The 24,910-nt window shown below is 33.0% G+C and overlaps 3 protein-coding genes across 4 annotated transcripts; 2 read left to right on the top strand and 1 right to left on the bottom strand.

Annotated features, from left to right (window-relative positions):
• Positions 1-170: 170 nt before the first annotated feature.
• On the top strand, positions 171-24,432 carry LOC116127053 (exportin-7-A-like). The gene is made up of 7 exons (XM_031412725.1): positions 171-176; positions 5,097-5,102; positions 18,373-18,521; positions 18,690-18,818; positions 21,594-21,692; positions 22,689-22,727; positions 23,853-24,432. Exons 3-7 carry the CDS (start codon positions 18,459-18,461, stop codon positions 23,988-23,990), a joined length of 468 nt encoding a protein of 155 aa, XP_031268585.1. The 5' UTR covers positions 171-176; positions 5,097-5,102; positions 18,373-18,458; the 3' UTR covers positions 23,991-24,432.
• LOC116127051 lies at positions 2,370-7,079 on the bottom strand. Of its 2 annotated transcripts, none has more exons than XM_031412723.1 (4): positions 6,846-7,079; positions 4,873-5,925; positions 3,420-4,293; positions 2,370-2,859 (listed from the first exon to the last, which is right to left on the bottom strand). In XM_031412723.1, the coding sequence occupies exons 2-4, from the start codon at positions 5,839-5,841 to the stop codon at positions 2,855-2,857; spliced, it is 1,848 nt and encodes a 615-aa protein (XP_031268583.1). In that variant the 5' UTR covers positions 5,842-5,925; positions 6,846-7,079; the 3' UTR covers positions 2,370-2,854. The 2 variants fall into 2 exon arrangements, with proteins under 2 accessions (XP_031268583.1, XP_031268582.1); XM_031412722.1 differs by having other exon boundaries at positions 2,370-2,752.
• On the top strand, positions 14,638-17,911 carry LOC116127052 (two-component response regulator ORR21-like). Its single transcript, XM_031412724.1, has 4 exons — positions 14,638-14,785; positions 14,865-15,266; positions 15,432-15,508; positions 16,737-17,911. Exons 1-4 carry the CDS (start codon positions 14,719-14,721, stop codon positions 17,904-17,906), a joined length of 1,716 nt encoding a protein of 571 aa, XP_031268584.1. The 5' UTR covers positions 14,638-14,718; the 3' UTR covers positions 17,907-17,911.
• Positions 24,433-24,910: the final 478 nt, after the last annotated feature.

Raw genomic sequence — 24,910 nt, 5'->3', positions numbered from 1 at the left:
CTCAAGCTCTTTTGGAAAGCAACAGAAGTGCTAATATTAATATTCTTACTCATATCGTCCACAATATTTTTCTGAAATTACCTGCAAAATCACTTATGCGTTTTCGATATGTGTCAAAAAGAAGTGTTGCAACATTATTGACAGCGTTTCATTCGCTAACAAGCATGAATTGGCCTGTACTGAAGAGCCATACTCCTCCTATAGCGATGATGTCTATAAAGAAATTGCATTCGCTTATGAGGATGCTGATCCTGCAATAGAGTTTTCGGATAATGTAGAAAAGAAAAAACTATCATCTTTGTCACGTTGCTCATGGTTTATCATGCATTTAAAACAGACGTTCTGAATTAGCCTTTCTATTGAATCCTCTCAGAGGAGAAGTTTTGGAGCTACCGCCGCCAATTGGTGAAGTTTGGAAGGCCAATAAAGAACTGATGAAGATAATATGGAACAGAATGGGATTTGAACGTACAACTAAAACATACAAAGTTGTCCAAATGTTTGTACATGTTAAATGCGTGCAGCTGAAGTTTACACTTCGGGCACAAATCATGGCGAGGAGTCTTCTTAATCCCCTATTGTTTTCTATGTTTGATAAGTGTTTGTGGAGTGACTGCATATGGAGACATGCACTGGATGATTCATGGAAAAGGCAAAATCGATTTCAAAAAGGAGGAATTCAGGTTGACTCCTGATCCAAATTTTGAGGACTACAATCCATTTACTCATGAAAAGTTTTCATTGATCAATATGAGGGGATCCTTGGCAACTGTCAATTTTAATATGTTATATCTAATGGAGCGATGGAGATAGAGGTGGTGAAAGATTATCGTACAAAAGAATGCAACTGGGTAAAAGAATTCAGGTTAAAGACTTTGGTGCTTGGGGCTATAAAGGGTTATTTTATATACTCGTGATGGTAACCATTATGTCATTGATCTAAAAACAAATAACATATGTTACATTAATCAATGGCTCTATTTGGAAGATGATTATGATGAAAGTAATGGAGTGATCAGCATTAGCAAACTTACAACAGTATATGGTTACACAAGACAGCTCACTTTGTTTATGTTTCTCCGAGATCATAAGACTTTCCAAAATATTCTTCAAATCCTTCTGGAAGAAGATGCTTATTTCATTCATTTGCACTAAAGTGTGAGAGAATGCTAGACGTTTGGTAATTTCTCCTCCAACCAGGATAAAAGACCCCATTCAGGTAGCCAATCCTATGCATATTGTGTTCTTGGCAGTCTGCTATGCTTCCTGAAAGGTTTGAGTCTCCGGTTTGAAAGGCTCTAAATGATTCAGTGTCTATTCCTTCAAAATCTATAAATTGTTTGATTTTTTTTATTAACTGGTTTAATTTTTATGTGATTTAATTGTAGTAAGTTTGATTTAAATTAGCAATAAATCATTGCTCTCTAGTGGGTTTAAGTTCTTTGGAAGATGACAAAAGCAAATTATAATTCATTGCTCAGATGATTGATAGTTCAATGACAAAAATCCCTTAGGGTTCTATATACAAAATACTCTTTAAACAACTCAAACTTCTAGACTGAAAAAAAAATTTATCTATACTCACACTCAGGCTCATTTTCTACAACTGAAATTAACATTGACATGAATAAATTGAGAAAGCAAAAAGGAAAAAAATAAGCANATATGAGGGGATCCTTGGCAACTGTCAATTTTAATATGTTATATCTAATGGAGCGATGGAGATAGAGGTGGTGAAAGATTATCGTACAAAAGAATGCAACTGGGTAAAAGAATTCAGGTTAAAGACTTTGGTGCTTGGGGCTATAAAGGGTTATTTTATATACTCGTGATGGTAACCATTATCTTATTGATCTAAAAACAAATAACATATGTTACATTAATCAATGGCTCTCTTTGGAAGATGATTATGATGAAAGTAATGGAGTGTTGAGCATTAGCAAACTTACAAAAGTATACGGCAGACAGCTCGCTTTGTTTATGTGTCTCCCCGTTAAATGGAGATCATAAGAATTTCCAAAATATTCTTCAAATTCTTCAGGAAGAAGATGCTTATTTCATTCATTTGCACTAAAGTGTGAGAGAATGCTAGACGTTTGGTAATTTCTCCTCCAACCAGGATAAAAGACCCCATTCAGGTAGCCAATCCTATGCATATTGTGTTCTTGGCAGTCTGCTATGCTTCCTGAAAGGTTTGAGTCTCCAGTTTGAAAGGCTCTAAATGATTCAGTGTCTATTCCTTCAAAATCTATAAATTGTTTGATTTTTTTTATTAACTGGTTTAATTTTTATGTGATTTAATTGTAGTAAGTTTGATTTAAATTAGCAATAAATCATTGCTCTGTAGTGGGTTTAAGTTCTTTGGAAGATGACAAAAGCAAATTATAATTCATTGCTCAGATGATTGATAGTTCAATGACAAAAATCCCTTAGGGTTCTATATACAAAATACTCTTTAAACAACTCAAACTTCTAGACTGAAAGAAAAAAAAAAAAAAATTTCTCTATACTCACACTCAGGCTCATTTTCTACAACTGAAATTAACATTGACATGAACAAATTGAGAAAGCAAAAAGGAAAAAAATAAGCAAGAAAACTAACAAAACAAGTTCTTTCTAACACAATAGAGCAACACTCACTGTAGCGCGTTAAGAAAAGATGGTACCTTAAGTCAATGTTGGTAAACATGTCTAGATTCTGATATTCATGTTTCATCGTCCACAAGCTGCACATTGTATGCATTCTTTATGTCTGTACCAAATCAAGGGTCCAATACAATGTTTAGGAATCCAACGAACAAACATGTACACATTATAGAACATCCATCGGATAAAAAAGTTGTAGCAGTAGACATCAAGCTGAACAAGAAAATACAAAAGGTCATCACGAACAAAATATATATGATGAACATGCACAGGAATAATACGAGAAACGATTGTTCGAAAACAGGTTGCTATACTGTATAGAATGTCATTAATACAAATAAAACTCTTAGGTTGACATACATGACAGATTTAATACTTTTTTATTCTTCCATGTACCAGTATGACAGTGGAAGATTTTAAATCCTACCAAACGCATGATGTTATGCATATTGGATATTTGAAACTGAACCCTAACGTGAAGTTCATGGTCAAAGACCTTTCTTATGCTATTTAGCTCAAAAGAACAAGAAAAGGCTGTCTATTAATATCCGCAGGTCGAAATAAAACTAAGCATAGCAATTATTGATAGTTATTTTTGGCTAATCAAACCTATTTGCCTAAATCTTATGAGTCTACTTTTGTCAAGAAAGAACTGGTAGTTAAGCGGTATCAGGGGTTGAATATAACTCTAAAAATATAACAATTTCTTCTTTTTCTTTCACAGAAGCCAAAGCACTAATTTTTTTACAGAGCATTGAGACATTGAATTATACCTTTCATTGGTGGCTTATCATATTTATCTTTCCTCTCATCCTCATTCTTCCATTCGCTATCATCATCTTCATCACCCATTTCATCTCTGCCATCATTTCCTATATCACTTTCGCTTGCTGTCTCCCATTCAGAACCATCAGTGTCCTGGCCATATATGTCCCCAGCATCACCGTCACAATGGACACCTCCATGTTTAATAGCTGCCTCTCTAAATAACCAAGCTGCACGCATCTGCTTCTTGACTAATCTCTCGGCATAGTCAGGGACCTTATTTTGCCTCAGAGAAAGATCAGGGTCATTTGATTGAGAGCATTCATTGATGAATAGAATGGCATCTAACAAGCTCTCTTTAGCTAAGCCAAGCATGTCAAAAGCCTGAGCTCTTCTCCAAAGGCTTTTGGCATGACGGTTAAGCGGGTTGTGAAGACAAAGTGCACGTGTAGCATCACTTATGGCAGCCAAGGGTTGTTGCAACAGGAGATGACACTGAGCTCTATTACTGTGCAAAACAACTCTCTCCTTTTTGGATCTCATTGGGCATAAGGCCAAAGCTTCTGAGTATTTTGATGCAGCTCCGGATATATTTCCTGATGAGAATAGGGAATTTCCTTCGAGCTTGACTACCAGCGCAGCTGCCTGTTTGATATGAAGATCCTCTTTTGGCATATTCTTTTCCCACTTTAATCTCTGTCTGGAGCTTAATAGTTCTTCAATCTGTTCTTTAGTGCGGTTATTTATAGAGTTACGTCCTGTCCCTTGCGATTGGATACATTCCTGAAGAACATTAACAATAGAATCCCCAAGCTTTTTGTGATCACCCAGAGTTGTTATCTCCGCCAGATCTACAAGTGCAGGTACTGCCTTATCAATCACCTATATGGACAGATTGAGAAGCATTAAGTGGAAATCGCATGGTTAATATACTAAAACCCAAATCAAATAATTAGTGGTAAGTAACCACCAGAAAGGAAATGGGAATCTACTGAAATATATCGGACATAATTAGGTACAAGTCCTTAGCACCAGAAAGTCATTTTAATAACTGGACAATGCACCTTATTTGAAGTGATTCTTCCACCATATTAAATTAAAGAATACCTAAAAACAAGCAAGATTATGTCATACTAAGTAGAAACAGATGCTCTTATGTCGAACACAATTGTTAAAGCATTCATGGCGAAAGTACTATTACCAAACTACTAAACATAGAAATCAGATTTAAGCTTCACTCAGAAACTCACAAAGATCTTAAAAATGTCAGTTATCATGGTTATAACTTATAATATGGTAGGATCCTTGACGACACACCCATGAATCATGCCCATTGAGAACAAAGAAAAATTAGTCCAGCTTTATAACTTGCCTTCCAAAACTTCATTTAGTGACACACACAGCAAAAGGGATACGAGTGTGAGATTAGAGTTAAAACAAACTAGCTGATGAGAAAAATACCTTATGACATGTACTTGGGTCTTGGAGCAACCAAAGGAGACAGTCAATCGCCATATACTGCCAATCATCTGAAGATCGAGCGATATTGCACAATGCTTCAATAAGGCCAGGACAGCTAGCAACAGGTCCCCTACCAAGCTTATGGTGACAAATTGTTCTCAATAAACCAATGCCAGCTGGTGAGTTTTCGTTAACAAGTCCTCCCCACATGCCTGGTAGTTTAGTCAGAAATTCAGGTTTGCAGATCGCAGGAAGAAACTCAGGCTTAAAAGCAAAACAATTAATGAGCTGAAGGGACCAGCACTGCAACTGACTGGCCCATTCCTCTGCCTTCCGGGATTCCATTTCAACACCACCCATGCCACGAGTTAGCAGATCACAGTGATAACTCAGCCTCCTATCAACATACTGGTAGAAATGCGAGTAAACTATCTCTAGTGAACTCATTGCTAGTTGTATGGACAGCTCAAGGATTTCACCTTGACTTGCTAGAGCAGGAAAGGTACTGGAATATGTAGCCAAGTGCCCTAAAGCTCGCACTGCCACTCTCTGTTCAACCCAAGTCAACCTCCCTCTCAAAAGTTCAACTAAAGGAGCAATTACCCCAGCATGAACAGCACTTTCTGCAAATTCTTCCATGTTCATAGTATAGGATCCAATAATGTGCGCTGCATAATAAGGAATGTATATATTCTGGTCATGAGAAAGCCAGCGACGGTTCTTCAAACCCTTACATATTAGTGAAGACATGCATTCAAATATTCCTAACTCTATGAATTCGGGATCATTGGGATGTGCCATAGCAGTGTTCCATAGGCCACTGATTGGTAAAACCTGCCCATCATCATCCTGCGAGGGTAGTTCTCTGAAGAATTTCAATATACTTGCTCTGCGCTTACTTGGATTTCCTTCCTTCATAACACAAAAAAAGCATCCTGGGTATGGACAATCAGGAGATACTTTATCCATGTTTAGATAGTTAACCACCCAAAGTTCATGGAGCGTCACGTCAATTTCTCACTGGTCAACTAGAATATGTTGAGGACTTCAACACTGCATAATGATGACAAATTGATTCAAAACCCAGCAGAATATCATAAAGCAAACAAAATGAAGGAAACCAATAACTGCTATGGATCAGAAACTTATCCTTTTCATAAATAAACGTCAACGTGTCATGACCATCAAAATAAAGATTATGCAACTAACTTCACATGCCACTCATTTAATAAGCATAATTCCAGCATATTCAGCTATCAAATTTTGATCTATTTGGACGCATTGCAACTTGCGAAACTTACAATTCTTTTACAATGAAAACAAAAGCTCCTTGTTTTCTAGTATGCCCTTTTTCAACGCATACTCATTTATAGTCAATCCTCATATCTCCCCAAAAATGTCCATGTCACATATTTCCCAAATTAAATAACTCACAAAATTGCCATCTCATCCAAATATGTTCAATTTTCACATATTCTTTTTATCATAGGAATTGACAAGCTACTGTATTCAAATTCAAACACTACTTTATTCCTTTAAATAAATAAAATTCCCACTTACAAAGCTTCAATTTCAAGCATTTGAATAACCTAAAAATATCACATCGGTTTGACAAATTAACATACAAAATCTCTACAATTGTAATAAATCTAAAGCCAATTGAACTAATCTGAAGATAAACAAGTATCATAGACGCTCTTTGTTAATAAAGTTTCCACATTTTAGCTCAATCAGATCTAAAGAACCAAACTTTAGCTAGCAAAACCATCACCAACCCACGTTCTCAACTAGATCCAAATTCTAAATTTAAAAAATAAAAATTATACAAAACAAAAACAAACCCACTGAAAACGGAAACAAACAGAACAAATCCCAGAATTTTGTTTTCCAAAAAGAGACATACTGAGATTGCAAGACTGGTTTTTGGAAGCAAAAAAACAAAAACAAAAACAAAAGAAACGAAAACGGGATACCTGGAGGAATCCAGTTGAGCTGAGGGAGCAGTGGCAATCCTTAACCAGAACGAAAAGAGAGAAACGGGCTCTGTTGTTGTTGTGAAAAACAAAAGCAGATTGATGCTACTGTTTTCACTGTTTCTGCTTCGGGTTCTTGCCAAAAAATGAAACGGTCAAGTGACAGTGTTTTTGCAAAGCGTTTTTGGGTTCAGAGTTTTGTTTGTTCTGACAGCAAAGAGAAAGATCTTGTAATGAAAATGCAACTCTTCTTCACTCACTCACACTACTGTTTTAATGTAATAGCGAAAACATTTTTTCTGTTTTCAAAAAACAGATATTGTTCCCCACGCGCACATGTTTCCACGCGGGAACATTTGGACAGTAATAAATTTAATGTTATTTAATATTTACTATATAAAAAAAAAAATATATGTTAATAAATTTCATGTTATTTAATATTTACTATATAAATAAAAAAATACGTTAATAAATTAATTTGTATTTATAAGCCAGAATAAATTACTATATAAGTTTTTATGTTTATGGTAAATAATATAAATATTGATGAAATTAATGTCTAATGCTTTGCTAAAAAAATATTGTTATGAAATGAAAACAACAAAAATGAGTTAAATATAATATTTAAGAATTTAGAGAAGATACTAATTTTTTCTTTAAATACTTAATAAGAAAAAGCTTCGGGTGTGAGCTTATCGTATTATATATGTTTTATCTAATAAAAGTTCACTGTATATATATTTACTTTACAAATTTCTATAATGGTTAAGCAAGCAAAAGAAAAATAAGCATATTTACAGTAAAATTTTATTAAAAATGTTTTAATTGAGATATTATCTATAATCAGATTTAATCGAATTGATATGAAAATAACGTGATACATCTATTCTACTTAAATTTTTGGAATTTTATGGGATCGATATATATGTAGCATAATACATTTATTTCATATTATTTTTCAATTATATCTTGTCTTACTTTTAAAAATAATAATAATAATAATAACTTAAAATGTTTAAGATTTATGAACAAATACCCTTACAATAATTAAGTTTAAATTCAAGTTGATGGATGGGAAGTGGAGAGTGGGGAGAGTGTTATGAGAGCGCGTGAGGAAAGTAAGGATGATAGAGTGGGGCCACCAAATTGGAGTATTATTATTGGTTTCGTGCTTTACTTTCGTGAGCTCGGACCCATTTCCTTACACGCCTGTCTTTCTATCCCCTTATTCTTCGTACTCTTTTTAAAATAGAGACATGAAATTACACAAAACTCCTTCTTGGAATTTATTTTTCCACTCTATTTTTGAAAGCTTTCTTTTACAAGAGTAGAAAAATAAATTAAAAAAAAAAATAACAGAAAAAATATTGTATAATGTATACATATATAACTATGCGACCATATAGCACACTCTTATTGATAGTTGGTATAAGTTGCATAAAAAAAAAATTTCTGACAGTTTATAATATTACGTAATATTGTTTAATTAGACGATTTCATATATGATACAATAATTAAAAATAAATAAAAAATACAATTACTCTTTGATGATTGATGAATTTTTTTTTTTAATTTTGAAATAAAATATTACTTTTTCTATTTAAAAATTGCAATATGGATGGGTGATGGGTTGTTATACTTATATAGGAAATAATATGACAATATCTCAAATTAAATTAAATATATCCCATGTGAAGATCTTGGGCGATTCTCATTGAGATTATAGTATATATTAGACCAATATTTTAAGAAATATATTTAATATTTATATTACTTGACATTGATTTTATTTCCTAACAAAGAATAAATTTAAGTTTTTCAAAAGAATACCCTTTTTTATTTTCTTAAATTTTTTTCACACAAAAAAATTTAATATTTTTGTGGGGCTAAAAGCATCTTTAAATGGCTTTTGTCACTTAATATTATATATATAAATTAATATTAATTTAATTATTATATTGGTGGAATTAGATATTTGATCATTGGGAATAGTTTATCCCTTTTTTATCTATTGATTAGGGCTTTAAATAAAAAAAAAATATATATATATATAAAAAAAAAAAAAAAAAAAAACCAAAAAGAGGCTTCTTTGAAGCAAAACAATATTATAAACTTTGATAATTTTGTAGGGTTAACAAAAAACAACATTAATATATATATATATATGGAATTGATAAAATTGTAGTGTGAATAAAGCATCTAGTGGCAAAAAGACCCTACCACTAAACTAAGACCTCAAATCAATCAATCCATTTTTGGATCTACCAATTTCCATGTCTATATTCATCAAGCTAATAAATAAATTATCAAACTTCCATGCAAATAGTTTGTGTGCATGCACTTGAAATTACTTAGAATTCCCACTTATTTTAAACTTTAATGATTATCTTCCGTCATTTACAGTACAATACCGGATCTATAATGTTATTGAATTAGTAATAATCGATAATTATATGTGTACCCGTTTGATAATATTTTCTTTTCTTATCTTAGAATGCAAGAATAATGACTCTAAAAGGGGAAAAAAAAATTATTGACATTAATGCATAAATATAAAAATATATACATGGAGCTTGAACTATACCTCTTGAATCTTGATAGCTAAAAGGATAAAGAAAAGGATTAATTATATGATCATATAATTATAGATGAAATAATATGGTTATATGATCATTATGTTTCCATGTTTTGGGTAAATTGTAGAGAAAAAATAGGGTTTTGAGATATAAAGAATGTTGAGCAAAATCTTATCTACTAAGATCTTTGCTAGATATGTTTATGCAAAATGTTTTGATCCTCAAGGTAAATATGATACTTCTATTCGAAACGAAAATAGTGTTTCCGATTTAAGTAATTACCTAACCTTACAAAATTATCGTTAATTTATAATTTAATTCAAATCGAAATCGAATGAAATCGACTAACGTTGTAAACATAGTGGCTTACTATAATGCCAATTATTTGTAATGTAAAGTGTAAACACTTGACCCAAAAATCAGGGGGAAAATTAGGTTACGTTTGTTTTATTATTCAAAATACTATCTTACCCAATCATATTCAAAATACATATTTGTTTCAATATTCTCAAAATCCAATTATATTATATTCAACTCAAAATATTTAAATTTTTTTAACCCCTTAGATTTGTTAATTTAACTAAACATCCCCAACAATAAAAGTTTATAAATTAACAAAAACACCCTCACCCACCTACATATTCCCGGAAACCGCCACCACCTTCAGAAGGTGGCTGGAATCTATCGGAATGGTGCACGAATAGCTGTATATGGCTGGTTGTGTGCCGATCTGGCAGGAAAAGGCCAAATCTATGGCCAAAGATCTAGTTGCTGACGGCCAGATCTAGTCGTCAACGACAGCCAAGATATGACTGTCATCAACGACCAGATCTTTGGCCAAAAAATGCTAGATCGACGAATTATCGGCCTGATCCGGCCGGTCATGCATCATTCCGGCGTCTTCCGACCACTGTCCGACGGTGGTGGCCGACTGCTAGCATTTAATGGGTGGATTGGGGTGTTTTTTTTAATTTTAAAACTTTTATTGTAAGGGCTATTTAGCTAAATTAACAAATATAAAGGATTAAAAATATTCTAAATATTTTTAGAAAATATTTTCAAAAAATTTACCAAACAAATTTTTAATTTCAAATCTTATTCTCGTAATAACAACCCAACTCAACTTTTTCAAAAATATTACTCTAAATACTCTACCAAACACAGCCGAATAATTTAAAGACTCCGTTTGGTTCATTATTTGATGTTTTTTAGAATAGTATTTTGAAAAAAAGTAAAATTAGGTTATCTTTACAAGAAATGTAAATATTCATATTTTGAAAGTTGAATAAAGTATAATTAGATTTTGAAAATATTGAAACATATGCATTTTTTTGTTTTTAGGATAGAATAGTGGAATAGGATAGGGATATAATAGTGAAACAAAGGGGAGTATTTAAGGCAGGGTCATACAATGACAGAATCAGAAAATAATGTTTAAAAGTGTAATATTCAATGAATGAGGGATACCCTAGTTAAACAATTTATTTAAGGAATTATATTTAAGGCACATTAAAATGAAATTTTCTTAAATAAGGGGCAAATGTTTTCATATTTTAATTTCATGTTAATTTCAATTACAGGTTTATTAATTACCATATAAGGGAGGTTACAAATTTCATGTTAATTTCAATTACATTTTTCTTTTCCAAAAAGACAACACAAAACAGTCCATATTAATAGGATTGATATATGCTTGTGAAAACAATGTTTCAAAAGATTGTTCAAGGTCTTGGATAGTCTCTTTCATTTCAGAATCTATGTACCATTTTGAAAGCTACACATTGAGACATGGGAAAGATTGAAAATTAATTGACATATGGGAACCAATGAGGGACCATATATTATATGGATGTTAATCATTGTTTGATGTTATAAGTCTTTTGTTGAATAATACAGTCGCTACACTATACATATTAACCACCATCGGATGGTCGAGTAGTTAACTAGGACTTTTAAATATATTACTTAAGAAGTTATGAATTCGATTCACCTTAATTGTTAATTGGGTGGCCACTAGAGCTCTTATCTAACCGATAATTTTAAGGTCCTAAGAGATTAATTGAGGTGTACGCAAGTTAATCTGAATACTTCATGTAAAAATTAAAAAAAAAAAAGGTCTAGGCTAAGGATATATAACATGAAAAATAATACAGTTACCGAAAAAAATACACCGAATTCACGCACTGACAAACGTGGCACTATCTTGATCATCCATTAATTATGAATTTGTTTTTTAAGAAAAAAAGATGATGGCACGTATGCCGGTGTATTTTTTTGGGTAATTGTAGCATTGTTTATGTCGAAGACAAAACTGTAAGGAGTGTGTCCAACAACGGACAAGATCATTAATTGTTTTGAACATTTGCTATCTAATAATGGACATAGAGAGTAATTGAATGGATAATAAATTGCTCTAAGAGTTGACAATCTTATAGTTGTGTGTCTACTCAAATAATAAACTTAGTTGACACTCAACTTTCTCAACTACATTAATGATCAATAGTTTGAAACCACAATTTTCAGTTCAGGGGCTGAAGGCTGGAAACAATTGGGCTGGGCCCAACAATTATATCCTCCACAAAAATATATGAAATGGACCTTAAAAAGAGAACAAAGCTTAGAGCTCTCACATTTGAATTGGATGATGTATTTCCTTTTACTTAATTTATTGTCAAAATTCATGGAAGCAGGTGATTTTTCTACTAAAGCTGTTGCCCTAGGTGTCCTTTGGATTCAAATATAATGTCGATAAAGATGTCCAATGAGTTAAACCCATTTGTGATACAAAACGTTAAATATGTAATTTTATATCCTACAAATACAATGTTAAACGTTACTAAAAACCCTTTTTAAAACCATTGATTTTGAAAGTATCGAATCTTTCAGATTTTAGTATTGGTTTAAAGATAGTGCTAAAACATGTTTACTTTTAAAATGCAAAAAGGAGTGTGAAATGGGGTATTACTTTGAGATCTCATAAATTTCTAAATAATCTTGAGAAAAAGTTTCAATGCTTTGTTGTACTTTAGAGGGTGAAATCTAATGCAACTTTTTTCCCACCAAACAACTTTTCCTAAATACTCTCATGGGTGTTCGGTGAATTTGAGGTTTCTTTTGTAAAATTCACTTTCTAAAAGTATTTCAAAATGCTTTGATAGTATAAATTAGTGTCTTACTTAGACAAAATAAAAAATAAAAAAATAGAGGGAAACCGATGAAAATGTGGTTAATAGTCCTGAAATTAGTACAAGAAACGTTAAGCGAGTATTGATTTTTACTTATACTAAGCAAAATACCGATGCTTATACTAATAACAAATATAATATGAATCTTGAGGCATTTATTTCTCTCATTCCTCTCAATCTAACTAATCGAATTGCCTTTCCTTTTAAAAGTTTTTTTATTCTTCTTTTTTAATTCGAATGCTGAAAAAATATCAATAGATGTTTTTATAATTTTTTTTATAGGGATATAAAATATAACTCTATGTCAATTTTTATTATTTATTTAGTAATATTATTGAATCGATAAATTTTTATTATTTATTTCGTAATATTTTTTTGATTTTCTTTATGAGTTTATTTAATATACCCTTTAACCACCATTTAATTTAAAATGGACCCACCAATCTTAGAAAACATTTTATTCTCTAAAATTATTAAAATCTCTTCAAAATTATATATATTAAAAAAAGGGGTTAAAGTTTTAAAAAATTCTTTAATAAGGGGGTTTTCAATCATTTCTAAAAATCGTAGATTATTTTAAATTAATCAATTTTACAAAGAAGCAGATGACAAATTAACTAGTCAAGATCTAATCAAACGATTAAAATCAAGCTGAAAATTTAATGAATGTGAGACCTTGGGACCCATATTTTCCCCTGAATGAATAAAGCGAACGGCCAGGATTCCATCAAATCGTCTCAAATTCGGTGATTAAAATATGAAATGGCGCCCAATCACCGATCTTTCATCACTCCCATCAATTGAAAATTCCTTGGGGCTGAAAAAGGCAAAGATCATTAAATTTTGGAGGGCCACGTAACAAAATTGTCGGCTGTAGAATAAGCCCAGAGAGCCACCGACGCACCGCATCAAAACCGTTGGCAGCTTAGCTTATTCAGTTAAATTGATTAAACATCTCCCACTCGAGACATGGTGAAGCGTGGAACACGCTCCAATGTATCCTAAATCCCTGATTCCTGACACTATGTTGGACCGACATTGATACAACCTGGATGTCATGTACATGTGTTGTAAGGGAACCTAATTATCCGCCGATTTTAATTAATGTACGTGTAAATTAACCTAAACATCTCCGGATTAAAAAAAAAAATTATCATTTAGTTAAAATCATTCATATATTTGAGATACCTGGATTTTTAGAAAAAAAATAAAGTTGTTTTGATTTAGAAACCAAACTCTCTCGTAAAATCAAGTATTATAAAAGATAGATATTACATGAGAACGAGATTCTCATTCCTAATTTTGATTTTGAATTTGTTATAAAGGTTATAATTTATTTTTAAAATTGACAATCTCTCTTAAATTGACTCATGTTATGTATTAGACAATGATATATGAGGTTGGGAACGGTAATCGAGATATTCGCCGAACGAGAATGGGATCTTCATCCCTAACTCTTACTAGAATTTCTCGACAATTAAATTTATATTTATCTTTCAAAAGAATAGTAGAGGATCGATATATAAGGTATTTATATTTTATCTTTATGATCATATAAGAAAAATAAATGATTTATATGAAAGCAAATACAATATAAATACCAAATTCTTCTAATTCATAGTTGTAGAACTTCCAATTATTCAAAATAAAACAAAATCAAAAAGTTCTTTTGACAATTGTTTTTAAAAATTCCCACTAAAGGTTATAGTGGGCATAATCCTAAAATCCTACCTAACAACGAAGGAAAATAAATATATATATAAAANTAAGAAGGTTTTTAGTATGCTGTATGGCTGCTGACTCTGAAAAGACTTTGGATTTTCTTTTGGTTACCAGGATATTTTGAGATCTCTGTGTGACTGTGTGTAAAAATATCAACTATCATACATTATTGGTTCTGCATTATTTCCCATGTTCAGAATTTATGAGAAATATTTGTGGGATATTTTATTGTCGAATATGGCATAATTTTTGCAATGCTAGCTTTTGGTCAATTTATTCAATGTTCTTGTTGGATTGGTTGCAGTTACAACATGCTCCCAGGCAACTGTTGCCTTGAACACTTTAAGGCAGAGTAAAGGCTGTTTTGATGTAGTGCTAAGCGATGTTCATATGCCTGATATGGATGGCTATAAACTCCTTGAACATGTTGGACTTGAAATGGATCTTCCTGTTATCAGTAAGTATTATTTTCGTTGCTTTGTAATAGAATCTTTATTTTGCTTCTTAAATTGACATTAAAGTTAATGTTGCTTCAGTGATGTCTGCTGATGGAAGATACTCTTCTGTTTTGAGGGGAATCAGACATGGGGCTTGTGATTACTTGATTAAGCCTATACGTGAGGAAGAGCTTAAAAATTTATGGCAGCATGTTGTCCGGAAAAAGTGGAATGAAAATAAAGACATTGAACATTCAGGAGGCAGCTTTGATGAGAATGATCGCCAAAAAAGAGCAAGTGATGAAGTTGAATACGCTTCTTCTGTTGATGAAGGAACTGAAGGAACATTGAAAGCTCAGAAGAAGAGAAGCATTGGTAAAGAAGAAGATGACGGTGAACTTGAAAACGATGATCCCTCCACAGCAAAGAAACCTCGTGTAGTGTGGTCAGTGGAACTACATCAGCAGTTTGTTGGTGCAGTAAATCAGCTTGGGATTGATAGTACGATACTGAAATCTTTTTATAGGTTTTCCTTTCAATTGATGCATTATATGTTTGGTCAAATAGGGAAGATGCTATACATTTCTTGTTCATCTCTGAAATAATTTTTTGAATGTTCCTTGCTTCTATACCATTGCTGATTAAAAACATTGTCTGCTATGACAGAGGCTGTACCAAAGAGAATTCTTGAATTGATGAATGTACCTGGCTTAACTAGAGAAAATGTTGCAAGCCATTTGCAGGTTTGATTCTTACATTCAAATCAAATTTTAACCATTGCATATCTTATTCTTTTATTTTAATCTCTCTTTTATCCTCATTAAAGAAGATGAATGGTATATTATTGTAGTACATAAATTGAAAGGAAGAGGAGATGCTTTTTCTTCAGTAGAAGCTTAAAATAAATCGATTAACTGAAGAAGCAAGGCATTCAGTTTTAAAGGAAAATGGAGAGTTGGAAAGAAGGATCATTGCTACCAATTTTGTGAAAACTGATATTGCCTTAAATTAATTTATTTTAGCAAAAAACTACTGTCATGTTTTTTTTGTGACATTTCTCTCTTTTTGGAGCTTAAATGTTATTAGCTTGATCATCATGTTAATTACGACTTTAGCATACCCCAGGTGACAAGGAATCTAGAATTAAGTTCTAGTAGTAATTTTAGGAAGTTATTCGCTTTGAGAATTAAATATTTTGTAACTTGTGTTGGCTGGATTGTTTTTGTCCAAAGTTGAGCTTCTTATTTGGGTAGAAGTAGAATTCTTATCACGACTCTACCACCCAGTCAATTTTGTTCCACTTAATCCCTATTTCATGGCCACATATCTTTCGGCTAAGTAATGGCAAACCTTTCTCCTGTTACATGCATCTAGTTTTCGTTTCATCTGGGAAAAGCCATCTTTTCTCAACAATGTCTTTGTCATTTGATCCAATAGCATTCCGTTGGAACAGATTTGATAAATACTTATAACTCTCGGATGAAGTATTAGAACGGAAAAATCCATTAGATAATGAACGACTTAAAGTTCTTTTTTAGTCCAATTATCAATTAGAAGATTTAGTTTGTATGAATCACTATTGGTTTAATACCAATAATGGTAGTCATTTCAATATGATAAGGATACATATGTACCCATGATTGAAAATTCGTTAATACTATTTAAGACTGGCTGCCATATAAATAGGACACTGTTTTTCAGTTTTAGATAGAAGACTTTGACTAATTATTGATTAGTGAATGTTGATTTTATCACCCAGTCTTTGTATTGGTACATGTGATTAATGATATACTGATAGGTTTGTATAGAAAATAATGATTGATGGGCTGAATTGCCATTCTATAATTTCTGTCACCTGACAACCAATTTGACATGTCATACTATGGATGAAAGTTGTATTTCTACTTTTGTATCTTTGTTGCTTATATGTTAATTTCAGTAGTTTTGACTTAATAGGATAATACATTGCAGAAATTCAGACTATATTTGAAGAGATTAAGTGGAGTGGCTCAACAAGGAGGAATTTCTAGTACTTTCTCTGGGCCTGTAGAACCGAATGTGAAACTTGGTTCACTTGGACGATTTGACATCCAAGCTTTGGCTGCCTCTGGACAAATTCCTCCACAAACATTAGCAGCCCTGCATGCTGAACTTTTAGGTCATCCAACAGGGAACTTAGTTACCGCGATGGACCAGCCAGCTCTTCTACAAGCATCTCTACAAGGGTCCAAGTGTATTCCAGCTGAACATGGTGTGACTTTTGGTCAGCCATTAATAAAATGCCAATCCAACATTTCAAAAAATTTCCCTCAATCCATGATATCTGTTGATGATGTACCTACTGGGTTTGGAGTGTGGTCACCTAATAACCTTGGTGCAGGTACATTGACATCTGGTAGCACTCTTGGTGGAATGAATCCCCAAAACAGTAATATGCTGATTGATATGCTGCACCAGCAGCAGCAACAATGTCAACAGCAACATGCTACTCTATCTGGACCCAGCCGTTCAATTAATGTGCAACCTTCTTGTCTTGTGGTCCCATCTCGGTCATCAGCCAGTTTTCAGGCAGGAAATAGTCCTGCTTCTGTCAATCAGAATTGCAGCTATAATAGAAGTGCTGTTATTGATTATAGTCTTCTCTCAAGTCCAAATAACTCAGTTAATATTGGGCAAATCTCTGACTGTGATTTAAAAACTACAGGTGTTCTTAGTGGTTACTCAGCTCCAGGTTCAATTTCTCCTTCTGCATCGTCTTGCTCGGTAAATGCTGATAACGGCACAAATCAGCAAGTTCATAATTCAATCGCATTTAGAGCTGCAAGACAAGTGCCAGGACTTGTTCCTAATGTTTCAGACACCCAAACTTCTAATGGTGTTAAATCAGGTGAAGTGCTTGATCAAGGACCATTAAGAAATCTAGGATTCATTGGTAAAGGCACATGCATTCCAAGTCGCCTGGCAATTGATGAACTTGAATCACCAATGAACAACTTGAACCATGGAAAAATCTATTTGGATAATAATAGTAACAGAGTGAAGGAGGAGCCAAATATGGAATTTGTGGATAATGCGAAATTTGGCGTCCCATTGTTACCTCAATATACCCCAAATGATCTCATGAATGTTTTCACAGATTAGGTAAGTANTTTCATTCTGGTAAGTAGTATAATGATATTGATAGATGCTACTCAAGTCTTTCCATTCTGAAAAGAAGTCATGGCGTAAAAATAACCATACACCATTGTTCCATTGTTATACACTTGGTAAGTTTCTCATAATTGCATCTACAACGGTAAACAATATGGATCATCTGTGTACTGAATCTTACAATACCATGTTTCTACTTTTGGTGTGATTGCAATTTAGTTCTTAGGCTAATGTCAAGACTAATTCAGTTCATGCCATATAGAGAAGCATTATGTTATATGCATGGCCTTCTAAAAGTAAATTATATTATTCTTAAACCATGCCTGAATTATTTCATGAAAGATACCAAAATCTATTGTTATTTCTTCTAGGTCTATGTGGATAAGTTTGAAGGTGTATAGTTGGTTAACTGGTCAATGTTTTCACGGATTATAAGCTAACACATTTACTACTTTGCAGTTAACAAGGGCATACTTTGCATTCTTGGAGGTTTTATTCAGCAGCCACATCACTTTTATATTGAATTTGGATACAAACACCTTTATGCACCTAGTTGGTTCTCTTGAATCCGGCCTCAAAGGTCTGGATACAAATATTTCTTCACAGGTGTGTATTAAGCAAACTATTATGTAGAATGGCGATCATCAAAATGTTTTAAACTTCCATGATCATATGACTTCAGTTCAGCTGTTTCTCATCTGAGTGTGACATTTCATTATCTTCCAATTTATTTTCTGATTTATTAATTGACCTATCATTAACTACTTGCTTCAGTGTGCTTCTTCTGTTGATAATTTGGCTGCTTTCTATTTCAACAACATAACTATGGGGGAGGCTCCCACTTTACCTACTGCAATTAATCTTGCAAGACACATTGCGGAGTGCCCCAATTTGTTTCCTGAGGTGAGGAATTGTTTGTAGTTGTATTTTTTTTTTTTGGCAGCCATTATTTACTCTTCAATTTTTAAATGAAGACCATTTGTTCTGCTTTGGTGCTGTTATTTTGTTATTGTCGAGACTGGCACTCTAGTTCTTTTTGCTCTCTGCTTTTGAATGGTCTTTGCCTTAGTTATAGCTGTGTAAGACTGTACCTAATGGGGTCTACCTAGAATAAAGAATTTTGACTGGGAATCATGTTATTTATCATATGTTTAGTTTCCTATGCATTCATTGATCCTAGAAATTAGTAGGCTTCGCATATCTATAAATTATTTGCTTCTTAGATCAGTTGTACATTAATGACTATTTATAGGTCTATTCTCAAACAGAAAAATAATAACCAAGTTATATTTTCCTTCATATATAATGATAATCATCATATTTTTTTTTTTTTTGTTGTTTAATCCTACAGAACTTGTGAAATAATATTTTTTTTCCACTGGGCCTTTCTTATTTAGTGAAACTTTAGTGTTGATGGTACAGATAGTTGTGGTGGTACAGATAGTTGTGGTAGCCACTATAATTTCTTTCTCCCACTTGCTTCTTTTAAGGTCAAATGATTGTGGATTTAAAGGTACTCCAATTTCATTCTATCGGTTGCATGTGCTCACATACCTGAATTAAATTTTTTATAAACCTCTAAATTTGCATTCAAGTTCTAATGTGTAAGATATATAGTTCGTTCTGTGGTTTGTTGATGTAAATTGTATGGATTTTTTTTCCTGATGTGGTTATAATGTCCTCCTTAATTTCTGATATTGCTTTGTCTAATGTTTCGTTATGAGCTCGTCGGTTTGTTGGTCATCCTATTCAAACTTACTTATTCTAAGAGAACAGGAAAAGTGTTAGATGACATGGACCCCCTAAGTGATCAGTCAGAACCCCAATTGCTTGGTGGTCACACTCTGTTCCACTTGATGGACGATATCTTCCCCTTCTAGAATTTTCTCTTTGACACACACTTGGCCCTCTTTTACCAAAGAGGGAAAAAGAATTTTCCAAGTAGAGAAAACCTCAATCCTATTGGACTTATTCCTGCTACGTGTCAAGGTGAACGAAAGGTGTTCAAAAACAAGGGATGATGTTGCTCTTGCTCTCATTGGTACTGTAGCTTTTGAGCCATCAGACTTTTCCCTTTGTGGGTGGTAGCAAAAAAGTAGATATATTTTGTGTTAGTTTTTATTTCTTTTTTTCAACTTTGTAGATGTAGGCATGCGAAGGGTTTCTTCTCGAACTAATCAGTCTACTCTGTCTAAACAATGGTTAATCTAGTGTATGGAAGAAAAGCATTTTGAATTGTTGACTCATAGCTAGACATGGCTTAGAACCAATAGTTCAATATTTAATGGATTTTTCCATTCATCATCTGGAGGATAATTAGCTACAGGGCCCAACCATCCTGGTAATTCAACTGGCCTATCTTGTAAACGAGAGATGCCATACCTAGGGATGAGGATGGGCATCTTAGTAGATGCAGAAAAAGCTTCACCTTCGATTTAANTTTTTTTTGTTGTTTAATCCTACAGAACTTGTGAAATAATATTTTTTTTCCACTGGGCCTTTCTTATTTAGTGAAACGTTAGTGTTGATGGTACAGATAGTTGTGGTGGTACAGATAGTTGTGGTAGCCACTACAATTTCTTTCTCCCACTTGCTTCTTTTAAGGTCAAATGATTGTGGATTTAAAGGTACTCCAATTTCATTCTATCGGTTGCATGTGCTCACATACCTGAATTAAATTTTTTTATAAACCTATAAATTTGCATTCAAGTTCTAATGTGTAGGATATATAGTTCGTTCTGTGGTTTGTTGATGTAAATTGTATGGATTTTTTTTCCTGATGTGGTTATAATGTCCTCCTTAATTTCTGATATTGCTTTGTCTAATGTTTCGTTATGAGCTCGTCGGTTTGTTGGTCATCCTATTCAAACTTACTTATTCTAAGAGAACAGGAAAAGTGTTAGATGACATGGACCCCCTAAGTGATCAGTCAGAACCCCAATTGCTTGGTGGTCACACTCTGTTCCACTTGATGGACGATATCTTCCCCTTCTAGAATTTTCTCTTTGACACACACTTGGCCCTCTTTTACCAAAGAGGGAAAAAGAATTTTCCAAGTAGAGAAAACCTCAATCCTATTGGACTTATTCCTGCTACGTGTCAAGGTGAACGAAAGGTGTTCAAAAACAAGGGATGATGTTGCTCTTGCTCTCATTGGTACTGTAGCTTTTGAGCCATCAGACTTTTCCCTTTGTGGGTGGTAGCAAAAAAGTAGATATATTTTGTGTTAGTTTTGATTTCTTTTTTTCAACTTTGTAGATGTAGGCATGCGAAGGGTTTCTTCTCGAATTAATCGGTCTACTCTGTCTAAACATTGGTTAATCTAGTGTATGGAAGAAAAGCATTTTGAATTGTTGACTTATAGCTAGACATGGGTTAGAACCAATAGTTCAATATCTAATGGATTTTTCCATTCATCATCTGGAGGATAATTAGCTACAGGGCCTAACCATCCTGGTAATTCAACTGGCCTATCTTGTAAACGAGAGATGCCATACCTAGGGATGAGGATGGGCATCTTAGTAGATGCAGAAAAAGCTTCACCTTCGATTTAACAACTGATATGGGAATCATTGTGCATTGTATATATTTTCCAATATGACATTTTAATTTTATACTATTCTGTTTCTGCTTTCTATGGAATATTTTGAGTTACTTAATTCCTTCATTTATTTGCAGATATTGAAGACCTTATTTGAGATTGTTTTATTTGAAGATTGTGGCAACCAGTGGAGTCTTAGCAGACCTATGCTGAGCTTAATTCTTATTAGTGAGCAGGTGATGTTTATACCTGCTAACTGCATATTTGACTCATCACATTTCTTTAGCACGAAAATCTATATTCTATTTGCTTATTTTATTTGCTTGCTATTATGAAGTTCATTAGCCCATATGCCTATTTACCAACATGTGTTCTTTATTAGACATGTCCTTTATTCAGACTAGTCATTAAGGGAATAACAAATGGTATTTGATATTCTGTTACGTTCTCACATGCATCATCTACCATAACATCCTTGTTTTCTAAAATTTAAAGTTTTTCATCATATATTACTGATGATGGATTTTGAAATGAAAACAAAATAAAATAAATTAATAATGATTATTATTACTAGGAAGAGCATAAGTAGGACAAGTTCCTTTTACTTGTGTTACTGTAAGTCAATGTGTTTATTTTGGTAATTGCATTCTTCGGATCAGTCACTGATAAATGATGCTTTATGTTTCACATTTTGTTATAAGTCTTGCTTTCCTATCATATATGGTGGAGATGAAATGGTTCTTGGTTAGGGTGAATGGCTAATGTGAATATCCATCCTAGGATATTTTTATTGACAATCTCATGGCTTTTTCAAAGAGAGAAATACCACTATAAGAGTACTAATATAAGACAACTTGGCTGTGTCAGAAGTCTGCGCTATGGGTACTTCAGTGATGTTTTTGTTTTATTATTTTTGTTCATTTTCTGGAATTATTGTTTTTGCATTCTTTTACTTAATGGTTTGGGGTCGACTGTGTTTTGAGTTTGCACTTTGCACAAGAAAAGCAACTGAACCTGGAACTAAATGCAGTCAAAAAGTAGTATTTAGCAAGTTTCTATTTAATTGTTTTAGAATAGCTAGACAATTGGGATTTTTTTACCCTCCTTACGTTAAATTTTTAAGGCACAAGATTCTGACCTTTATATATAATCATAATGTGAATTTGACTGCTGATGCAATCTCTACTCTTGTACTCTATCCTTGACTGAGAAAATCTAAATTTCGTCTGCAGATATTCTCAGATTTAAAAGCTCAAATTTTGGCTTCACAGGTAAGTTCAACAATCTTCATCTGTACAAAGTTGGTAAAATCAGTTTTTCCCATTTTGATACATCTGATACCCGATGCTCAAGTCTTTTTATGACACCTTAAAATTTTAATCAATCATTTGATGAAGATACCAGATTCCATTTAAAATTTCGAGTTCCCAATATCTTTGTTGTGCATACATGTGTGTGCATATCTCTGCAGCTAGCTAATTCTTAAATGCTTGATCCTTCTTATGTACCTTGGTGAGAATAAAAATCCCATACATGGAAAAGCATTCAAAGAACTGTTTTAGCCAAATTTCTAGTGAGTTTAGCCCCTTTTTAAAAATGATTACAAAAAGAAGAAAGGAAAGAAAAGAAAAAAAATTGGTTCTGACATAGAGTTAAGTTATGGAGTGAGTTGATTCTAGTAGATGGCAACAAAATTAATAATGGAAAATACATGAAAGATAAAGTGAACAGGAATGGAAAAGAACGAGGAAAATGAAAAAATGAAAATCAAGCCATTATGACTTCAAACTTCTTCTTAATAATAAAAAACGGAGAAGGCAACAAATAACTAGAGAAGGACCTAAATAATGATATTTCTTCTTAATAATAAAAAATGGAGAAGGCAACAAATAACTAGAGAAGGACTTAAATAATGATATATTTTATGATAGATCTAAATCATTAAAAAGAGTTGTGTAGTGAATCTCTAGTTGGGTTAATAATTATTCGAGTATAGGATAAAAGTGTTCTGATCTCTGTCTGTGTACTTTTGATTCTTTTTATTATTGGAGAGGCTCTGGATTAGGGGAAGGAGAAACTAATCTGGTAAACTTTTACTATAAAGCATAAGCGACAGTCAATTGAATGATAAGGAAGCAAATATTAAAAGTATGAACACCAGGTGGTATTTTTTAGTCTTTGTATTTTGTCTGTTTGGAAGAGATTTTGCTATCCAATGCTGAAGGGTTTGGTAATTGGAATTCCACTTTTCACTGTATGTAAATCAATTGACAATTGCAATTTATAACTAGAAAATTACTGATCTATGGTTTGAAATTGCAATTACTAAGGGAATTTAGTTTTTATCTTATAATTATGTCATCCTTGATTTGACTTACTTGCATCATGTTTTGCAGCCGGTGGATCAACATCAAAGACTCTCAGTTTGTTTTGATAAACTAATGGCGGATGTTACACGAAGTTTGGATTCAAAGAATAGGGACAAATTCACCCAGAATCTGACTGTATTTAGACATGAATTTCGTGTAAAATAAGCTCCAACCTCCGTGTGCAGTAGCCACTAGTAATTTTCTGGAGTGAATTGTATGTGGTGATGAAGTTAATGCTATTGAAGCTTGAGATTCATGTCTGAGTACTTGTAAACATGGATCCTTTGGTCAGTTTTGTTGTCTGACTTGAAGCGGAGCAGATGACAAAGGGAGTTCAGGTCTTGTATGAATTATTTTTATGGTGGTATTGTATAGAATTCTTGTACTTGAAGAGGAAAAGTATTAAATGGTAGGTGGCGTGGCATCCTGAAGACTCAGCGAGGTTTTGCAGAATGTAGTAGTGAAGGGTTGGTCTTGACTTATTTTGGTGGTGGGGGAATGACCAATGCTCATTAAAATTCTTTTGTAGAACAAAGATGTAAATCATTCATGAGGTTTATATGTTCCAGATTGTCTGTACATCATTAACCTCAACATATTCTTTGTATTTGTTGATAATAGAAAGAAAGAAAGAAGAAAAGGTAAAATTTTACTTGATTGTTAAATGGTTTTCTCCTAATATCGTCCTTAGCTTATGCTGCATCTTTCAAGAAACGGGGAGATCTAATCGTGTAAGGGTGAGTGAAAAGTCCAATTGGACAAGGAAAGGCTATACCTGTTTAATTAAACAGACATGATTAGGTTCTTACAAGGATGGCCATGACTGAAAGAAGGGTTATTCATTCGATGTAATTAAAATATTATAAGTTACGTTGTCGGTTTGATAAACATTATAAGATCATTTACTATATACTGTAATGTGATACAGTAAAACTGATAATCTAACACGGCACTTATTTGGACCAGTGAATTTGAGAAAAGCAGCTTGGTAACACCTCCATTTGGATTTGAGCCAATAATATTTTCTTAGAAAAAAAAAATATATATTTTAGATCTTTATCAAACTAATTTTCGTGTTAACTTAA

Source organism: Pistacia vera, unplaced genomic scaffold, assembly GCF_008641045.1.
Source record: "Pistacia vera cultivar Batoury unplaced genomic scaffold, PisVer_v2 Contig188, whole genome shotgun sequence".
In the NCBI taxonomy this organism is placed as follows: Eukaryota; Viridiplantae; Streptophyta; class Magnoliopsida; order Sapindales; family Anacardiaceae; genus Pistacia; species Pistacia vera.
The sequence above is the reverse complement of the archived record's forward strand: the minus strand, read 5'-3'. Positions and strand labels throughout refer to the sequence as shown.